The 9,276-nt window shown below is 43.5% G+C and overlaps 1 protein-coding gene across 1 annotated transcript; it reads right to left on the bottom strand.

Annotated features, from left to right (window-relative positions):
- Positions 1 to 3,161: 3,161 nt before the first annotated feature.
- On the bottom strand, positions 3,162 to 8,106 carry LOC143026553 (uncharacterized). Its single transcript, XM_076187132.1, has 4 exons — positions 7,129 to 8,106; positions 6,658 to 6,788; positions 5,559 to 5,684; positions 3,162 to 3,683 (listed from the first exon to the last, which is right to left on the bottom strand). The coding sequence occupies exons 1-4, from the start codon at positions 8,097 to 8,099 to the stop codon at positions 3,673 to 3,675; spliced, it is 1,239 nt and encodes a 412-aa protein (XP_076043247.1). The 5' UTR covers positions 8,100 to 8,106; the 3' UTR covers positions 3,162 to 3,672.
- Between the last annotated feature and the right edge of the window lie 1,170 nt (positions 8,107 to 9,276).

The raw sequence follows: 9,276 nt of genomic DNA, 5'->3' as shown, positions 1-9,276 counted from the left end.
TTGTGAAAGAATTATCAAAAGTAGATGGGTAAGGCATTTGGAAAAAAACGTACTAAATCCGAGGCAATTTGGATTTAGACAAGGACGATCATGCGTCACAAACTTAATGTGTTTCTATTTCAAGTCTAATAGATGTAATACAAGAAAGAGATGGATGGGCTGATTGTGCATCTCTAGACCTGAAAAACGCTTTTGATAAGGTGCCAAATAAGAAATTGCTAAAGAAATTAGACACTGCAGGAGGAATGCAGGGCAAACTGCTGAAGTGGATGGAAGACTTCTTGCATGAAAGAAAAATGAGAGTGGTGATAAGAGACAAACACTCTAATTGGGATGAAGTGATTAGTAGAGTTCCACAAGGAACAGTTCTGGCCCCAATAATGTTTGCTATATATACTGTATTAATGATATGGATGAAGGAATTGAAATTTATATGAGCTTCTTTGCGGACGATGCATTTTTTTTTTAGAAAGTGAACACTGTAGAAGATTGTGAGTCTCTGCAGAGTGATATCAATAAAATATGGGAATGGAGTAGAAAGTGGGAGATGGAATTCAAAATTAAGAAGTGTAGTATAATGGAATTTGGAAAAAGCAAAAAAAAAAAAAAAGAATAGTGGGATCATATACATTGGGAGAGGAAGAAATTAAAAAAGTAGAAAATGAGAAGGACCTGGGAGTCATTATTATGAATAATATGTCCCCTGAGAAACATATAAACAAGATTTTTGGAGAAACTTATAACTTAATAAGAACAATCAAAGTGGCATTTACATACCTGGACGAAGAAATGGTGAAGAAAATATTAATCACTTTGATAATACCAAGATTGGAGTATGCAGCGACGACGTGGTCACCAAGTACAAAAAAATGTATAACAAAACTTGAAAGAATACAAAGAGCAATTACGAAATTGACACCAACACTCTCAGAACTAACATATGAAGAGAGACTAGCAAAACTTGAGCTACAGACATTAGAGCAAAGAAGAGAGAGAGGAGACTTGGATAATTATTTATAGAATCATGAAAGGCATAGAAACTATTGATAGAGAGGATCTAATAAAATGGGATAGTAGAGACACAAGAGGACACGGAAAGAAAATCAAGAAAGACAGTTATAGAAGAGACCTGAAAAAGAACAGCTTTCCCCACAGGGTAATAGACGTTTGGAACAGGTTAGATGAGAATGTGGTGTGTGCAAAAACGATACACGAATTTAGAAATAGTCTAGGACACCACGATTATAGCTCTCCTTCCCGTAAAATAAACTAGGTAAATACAACTAGGTAAATACACACACACACGCACATAGACACACACACACACACACACACACACACACACACACGATGTATTCATATATTACATATATTATCCAGTTGCTGTTATGTGAATTTTGAGAAGATTAGATTGAATGAATAATAATTGGACATACCATAACACCGGATAGTAGATCTATCCAATCTCTTTGATGAGAATAACTCATTACATAGAAAAATAGACAGAGATGAGTGAAAATAACTGAACCTGTTGATAGTTATATAAATAAACGAAGGAGATAGAGAAATAGTCGGTTGAAGGAACCACAGATGAAGTTTAAGACATTCAGATTCGTTGATGAGGGTAACGCCCTTGTCGAAGAGTCCTTAGGGCCTCTACTTGATTTAAACATTGACCAGACAATTTATAAATCTGTGGGTTCCTCAATAGTCCCATGTTTCATTCCCCTCATCTCTCTAGTTTTCTAGAATGTCTTTTTTCCTAGAATACTTGTTATCATCTTGATCCCCAAAACGATAAAGAAGATTTTTGAATGATACAGAAATCAAGATAAGGATAAGGATAGCGTAACTGGCAAAATATAATCTTTATTTGAGTGAATATATTCCCCTGTTTTTTTAAGTTATCTGAATATAGCCTTAAACCTAGGATATATATATATATATATGTATATATATATATATATATATATATATATATATATATATATATACAGCTATATATGTTTATATGATATACATAAATAGGCACAATGATGCATATATGTACTTGTGCGCGGCCACACACACACAGAGATAAAGACCCAGACGTTTCCCTATCATGAATGAAACCGTCGGTCAAACAGATTTCTCGTATAAGACACATGAGTATCAACACCGGTGGCTTATGCGATACTTTTGGAACACCTCTTTCGGGGGAGAGTTTCGTGTTTCATATAACTCTTTTACATCTAACCCACTTCACCAACATTATATATATATATATCACTATTACTCTTAGGAAACAAAATTATCTCGTGTCATATAACCTTTGTAGTCTATTAAAACACTTACTACGATCTGCTTTCAAATTTAAGCGTCCGATCGTTCTTAAGTCTGCTCTCAGACACTCTTCAAGACATCTTCCGCGTAATTTCGAGGTGCCTTTGCATAAATGCGAGATGTCTTCGCGTAAAACCAAGATATCTTTACGTAATTTCGAGATGTCTTCACGTAACTTCAAGATATCTCTGCGTAATTTTGAGATATCTTACGTGTTACAAGACACCTTCGGGTAATTCCAAGATAATTTCGTGTCACTCTCAGATATCTTTCGCGTAATTCCAAGAATTTTTTTTCGCGTAATTCCAAGATAATTTCTTTCGCGTAATTCCAAGATCATTTTGTGTAATTCCAAGATATCTGCGTAATTCCGAGATGTCTTCCGCATAATTCCGAGATGTCTTCCGCATCATTTCGAGATGTCTTCGCGTAATTCCAAGGCATCTTCACGTAATTCCAAGGCACCCTCGTGTAATTCCAATGTATCTTCACGGAATTTCTGGGCTTCTAAAGCTTGATTCCAGACGATCAAAGTTGGCTGTATTCTGTTCCCAGAATACACGCGATGGAGGAACTGTGTTTCAAACTGGAGGAGGAGGAGGAGAGGGAGGCAGAGGAAGGAGAGGAAGAGGAAGTGGAGAGAGGGGAAGAAGAAGAAGAAGAAGAAGAGGAGGAGGAGGAGGAGGAGGAGGCAGAGAAAGAGGAGAGAGGGAAAGAAGAAGAAGAGGAGGAGTGGGAGGAGGAAGGGGAAGTAGAGGATGAGGAGGAGAGAGGGGAAGAAGCGGAGGTGGAGGGAGAGGAAGAGGAGAAATGGAAAGAAGAAGAGGAGGGATAGAAGAAGAGGAGGAGGAGGAGGAAGGAGAAGTAGAAGAAGAGGAGGAGGAGGAGGAAGAGAGAGGAGAAGAAGAGGAGAGTTTAGGCGAAAGAGGTGAGGAGGTATTTTGAAGAGGAGGAGGAGGAGAAGAGATAGTGTTGGGGACGGGGGTGATGAATGGGGATGGATCTGGGGTTGTCCTGGAAGGGTAGCGATTAGAGGAACGGTAGTTGGAGGTGGAGGGAGAGAGGGAGGCGTATGTAGGAGGAGGAGTGAGAGGAGGGGAAAGGCGGGGAGGAGGATGAGGCGGTGGAGTTACAACTGGAGAGGAATGGAGGGTAGAAGTGGAGGAAGGAGAAGGTCGACCTGAGGAGGAGGAGGAGGAGGAAGAGGAAGAGGCCAGAAGTGGATCAGATGCAGTTGTGGAGGAGGCGGAGACGGTGAACTCCCTGGAGGAGGAGGAGGAGGAAGGGAAGAGGTTGTCATATTGTGGAGGAGGTGTCTCCCTCGCCAGGCTTTCGTACGAAGGTGGAGGATCATTGCGAACCTGAAATGAAGGACCAAAGATTTCAGTGGCGTACGTCGACGAGGGTCGTCTCCCCGTCGCCCATCTTTAAAGGGGAGTATGGAGATCCCAGGGCGGAGAAGTGATCCTAAGGGTCCCACGGAGTTATCAGGATCCCCTGGGGGACAAGATATTCAATCCCCATACCCTCCGGTGATCAGAAAGGTACATTACCACGGGGTGGGGGTGGGGGGTAGTCATTAACTAAGCCACAGTGTCCCTCCCCTTAAGCCTTCACACCCAAACAATGCCCCACACCTTTCATACTGACTTAACCAGGGACTACTTCATCCCGAGAGAACATACAGAACGCTTTAACAAACGTCCTGTTTTTTATTTTTCTATTTATACATTTTTGTGCATTCACCGAGCCAAAGTGTGCTCTCCACACCCAAACAATGCCCACACCTTTGATGCTGACCTAACTAAGGGTATCTCATCCCAAGTGAAGATGCAGAACGTTTAGCCAAACTATTTTATTTACTTTTTTATGTAATTTTTGTGCCCTCTAACATACAATACTTGAATGAATCTTGGAAACTACTCTTTCACCTCACAACAGAAATCCACTTTCAGAAGATCTGAAAACTTAGAGAAGCCAAGTCCTTTGTCGTTAAGTTAAACAGGTTATATATATATATATATATATATATATATATATATATATATTTATATATATATGATATATATTATATGTCACAAAGTAATGTAGCACATTAGTAGAATTAGACTTGAAACCCACTTTCAGAAAAGAAGAGACGAAAGTAGAGAGTTCCGTATATTTCGATCACTATCTGTGATCCTCTTCAGCAGATGGAATACAGAGTTGAAAAGACATGCATATATACAAAGATGTGAGGTAAATATGTAGGAACCAGGGAAGGACTCAAATCACGTGGCCGACGCTACGCGGACATTGTTGGATTTTCTCCATGCTAACAGTGGACAAAATCCAACAATGTCCGCGTAGCGTCGGTCACGTGACTTGAGTTCTTCCCTGGTTCCTACATATTTACCTTACATCCTTGTATATATACATGTCTTTTCAACTCTGTATTCCATTTGGTGAAGAGGATCGAAATATACGGAACTCTCGACTTTCGTCTCTTTTTTCCGAAAGTGGGTTTTAAGTCTATATATATAATATATATATATATATATATAGAAATAAAAAACGACAGCAAAAGATTATTGATTAGTTTTTTCCGTGAGTCTCAAGCTTGCGAAAAGTAGATTTTTGGTAGGGGGAAAGGGAGTAAATCAGATTTCCAAAAATTCATAGGAAACACGAAAAGTTATAATAGACAACAAAAGTATAGTACACAATAAAACAATACAAGAAATTAATACAAGAAATACAGCAAAAACAAAATACAAGCACAACAAAGATAGTTATCAGACGTTTGCGCAGTTAACTATTTTGGTTGTGCTTGTATTTTAGTTTTTTGCTGTATTTTCTTGTATTATTTCTTGTATTGTGTTTATTGTGTACTATACTTTTGTGTTATTATAACTTTTGTGTTTCTATGATTTTGGAAATCTGATTTACTCCCTTTCCCCCTACCAAAATCTACTTTTCGGCAAGCTGAGAGCTCACGGAAAAAACAATCAATAATTCCTTTTGCTGTCGTTTTTAACAGAATATGCCTCAGAGAGAATCTCTGGCACGCGTTCACCAATATATATATATATATATATATGTGTGTGTGTGTGTGTGTGTGTGTGTGTGTGTGTGTGTGTGTGTGTGTGTGTGTGTGCGTGTGTGTGTGTGTGTCTGTGTGTGTGTGTGTGTGCGTGTGTGTCCTTTTTTATATATACTTTTTCAGGAGTGGTACCGGATGACCTAGGATGACCTACCCTTGTGACCCTGGCGCGAGGCTTCTCCAGGTGGTTCATGCAAATGATGACGATCATCAGGCCCGAGTTGAGGGAGATTCCGAAGACGGTCATGATCACGGCGTCCAGCAAGCTCAGCCCCATGACCTGGTCAAGCATCGAGGTCACGGGTCAGTCGAAAAGGTTAAGTTAGGTCGCAGGGGGAGGGAGAGAGATAGTAAAAAAAAAAAAAACGGCCTTGGTAGTTTCATCGGGAACTGGAGCCAAGGTAGAGAGTCGAACTCGGGATTTCAGCATCATGGTAACAAGTCTCTCCTCTCCCCCCCCCCTCTGGAGGAGGAGGAGGTCTCTAGGGGCCCACCACCTCCTACAGGTTCCCCTGTGGGATATGCACCCACCGGGGAAGTGGACGCCAAGTGTGAGGCGCTTAATCACTGAGACCTGAAGTTGTGTTCGGTGAGTGTCGAACCTTTCCTCCAACCTAAATATCAATACCTCCATTTCCCTGATAGTAACCTCGTAACTTAGTCTATCTGCATTAGATCACGTGATCTCTCAAAGCCACTTATCACGCACACACACACACACACACACACACACACACACACACACACACACACACACACACACACACACACACACACACACACACACACACACACACACACACACACACACACACACACACACATTAACACACCTCGTGGTGCAGTGGTTAGAGTTCCCGCCTGCCACTACGGAGGTCCGGGTTCGAGTTCCGCCCAGGCTGAAGTAATTTCAGTATTACTGTGCTACGAGCTGTTACTCCAACTCTCGTGGGTGGGGAGTTGGGTGTATGTGCGCGTGTAAGGTCACATCATTACCCATAGGTCAGTCATATGTGAGCTGTGAGCTCTCTTTCGGGAGGGAAATAGCTGTCGATTATGAGTCCAACACGTGATCCAAGACCATGGTGAATCACACACATACACACACACACACACACACACACACACACACACACACACACACACACACACACACACACACACACACACACACACACACACACACACACACACACACACACACACACACACACACACACACACACACACACACACACACATTATAAACTCACCTTGTTTTCCCCGTAGTCGACTTTTCCTTTGGAAGCGTCGTTGTCGAAGCTGAACGAGAGGATGGCGCAGAGACCCACGAAGCTGCAGATGGTTCCCAGAAGCCAACAGAAAAGGGCGAACATGAAAGCCACTATTGGTGGATTCCGCCCACGAAGACGTGAAATTGTTCTGTTTATATATATGTGTGTGTGTGTGTGTGTATGTGTGTGTGTGTGTGTGTGTGTGTGTGTGTGTGTGTGTGTGTGTGTGTGTGTGTGTGTGTGTGTGTGTGTGTGTTGAAAAAAAACAAGAATTAGAAATCGAATGGTAATGAACATAGATATATTTACTCAATGTGTATCGCTAGCGCGCACACACACACAAACACGCACGCACACACACACACACACACACACACACACACACACACACACACACACACACACACACACACACACACACACACACACACACACACACAGACAGCTTACCTAGTCACAGCCTCCCGGTAGGTTCTCCGGTTCCGGTGAGTCCTCCGGGCAAGGCGCCTCAGCCTCCGGTAGTATCTTACCGGTCCCCCTGGTGTACAAGTCGCCAGGCACTGCCCGTTTTCCATACACAAGGGCACTACTCTTTGCGGGCGAGAAGGACGAGGAGGAGGAGGAGGAGGAGGAGGAGGAGGAGGAGGAGAAGGAGGTGATGACGTGTTGGAGATCGTTGCAGACCTGGAGACCTCACTGCCTGGTGATGGAGATTCTGGCGGGGGAAGCGTGTCCGGTGAATGAGACGAAGGAGAGGCCGTGTTGGAGGGTGATGTAGAAGGGAGAACAGTTTGAGATGGTGATTGTTTAGATGATGTTGGAGGTCGTTGCTGTGAAGTCTTGCGTGGTTGAGTCGTATCTGAGGTCACCCTTAATGGTGATACTCTTGTGGTCGGACTTGGAGAGGACCGTGAATTGGAGACAAGAAGTGACGTAGCCCCGTTGAGAGAAGGAACAGGTTGTGAGGGTACATCACTGTCACGACCTGGTCGATGACTGACACTGGTACACTGGAGTGAGAGTTGTCGACTTCGTGTTTGTTGTTGTTGTGGTTGCCTCGTGCTCTGCGAAGTCTGAGGTGATTGTACCGTTTCGATAGGTGCCCTCTGACTATTGGAAGTCGAGGCACGGCTTTGGTCGTCGGTGTTCTCCTTCAGTAACATAATCGAACAGGGTTCTTGTTGACTTCGAGTGTGTTGTGTTAGGTTCCTAGGGACTTGCGGTGTCGAAGAGGCATGTCGTGTCCCGACGGGCGCCTCCGGACCCCTGGAAGTAGAGGGGGTCCTCTGGTCACTGGTGTATTTCCTCAGGAACATTTCTGAGCTGGGAGATGAGAACGAAAAGGACGACTTCGACGTGACGACGAGGTACCTCTGTGCATGAGCTGTGGTTACTACTGGAGCGTATTTGTTTGTATACATGGAGTATTCAACCTAACCACAAAACGAATTGACAGGAAAATCACCTTGTCATAGACTGGGTTTAGGCAAGTTCTTTAAAGTTAGGTGAGGTTTCTACAGGAAATAGATTTTTTTCTTTTCAGTTTTGATCAAATACACGAAAAGGAAACATAACTTTTTTCGTTCATCCACAGACTTGCCTCACAGAGCGCATGCGTCAACTTCACCATTTTCCAATTTCTCATTCTTTGTGTTTGTTATTCTCTGTTTTCTATCGAGGATCATAACGTTCTTCCCACGTGATCATTTATGTTTGATGTTCCTCTTTCTCAGTGGGAGGTTCCAAAAAGGTCTTTGTGAGTTTTTCCGACAAGCAAGGTCTCGGTAACAACTGAACGGTGTTGCCAATAACAGTGTCTTGGGCAACAGCAGACGATTCTATTTGGGTGAAGAGGAACTTCGACAATGGGTAAGTTAAATATGGTGTTAAATGATTATCATCTCTCGGACTTGCGTCGTACTAGAAGTCACCTAATGGGTGGATCTAGGGACGGGTCAACCAGGACGGTAGGGGCTGTCTCCCTCTCTCTCTTCTTGGGTCTACCCCATAATCACCACATTCACCACTTCTGCTTTGATCACAATTATCTAGAAGCACCACCAGTACCACCACGCCACCAAGTATGAAGTTAACCAGATTTCTTGCAGATCCTTCAGAAGTCGAACTAGGGTTACCCGCGGACGACCCCAGCGAAGTCACCTACAACAACGAAGTGACAGAGGTCGTTGTTAGGTGCCAAGGTGGGTTCTGGCATCACGGCTGTTGTGATGGTCTCATGCCCCAGCAGTGCCTCCAGTCATCACGTCTGCCGAAGTGGATCGCCTGCGTCTTACTGACGGCGGCGTTGAAGGGACATGTCACCGACTTAGCTTATCGGGGCTTGAGAGGTGAGAGTATCCTGTACGATGCTCCCACACCCTTCTCCGAAACCGCTTACACCACGGAGCCTTTGAAGTCGAAGGGGCCGTAGACGCGACAGCCAAAAGTAAGCCTTATCGACAGACACCCTGAAGGGGTAGGATTCGAATGCTTTAGAGATCGATGTCAGGTTGCTTTATCAGCCCTCACATTCTTGCGCTTCGGTGACTGTTCGGTTGTTGGTGGGGCGTCGTCGGCGGCCGCGGTTAACCGTCCCCA

Source organism: Oratosquilla oratoria, chromosome 6 (assembly GCF_046742065.1).
Source record: "Oratosquilla oratoria isolate Oo_2021 chromosome 6, ASM4674206v1, whole genome shotgun sequence".
Lineage (NCBI taxonomy): Eukaryota > Metazoa > Arthropoda > Malacostraca > Stomatopoda > Squillidae > Oratosquilla > Oratosquilla oratoria.
Note: the sequence above shows the minus strand (reverse complement) of the source record. Positions and strands in the feature narration are given on the sequence as shown.

Coding starts and splice junctions, on each gene's coding strand:
- LOC143026553 (XM_076187132.1), bottom strand. CDS start 8,099: ATGTATACAAACAAATACGCTCCAGTAGTAACCACAGCTCATGCACAG. Junction 6,789..7,128: donor TACCGGGAGGCTGTGACTAG/GTAAGCTGTCTG, acceptor ATCCACCAATAG/TGGCTTTCATGTTCGCCCTT. Junction 5,685..6,657: donor TCGACTACGGGGAAAACAAG/GTGAGTTTATAA, acceptor ATGCTTGACCAG/GTCATGGGGCTGAGCTTGCT.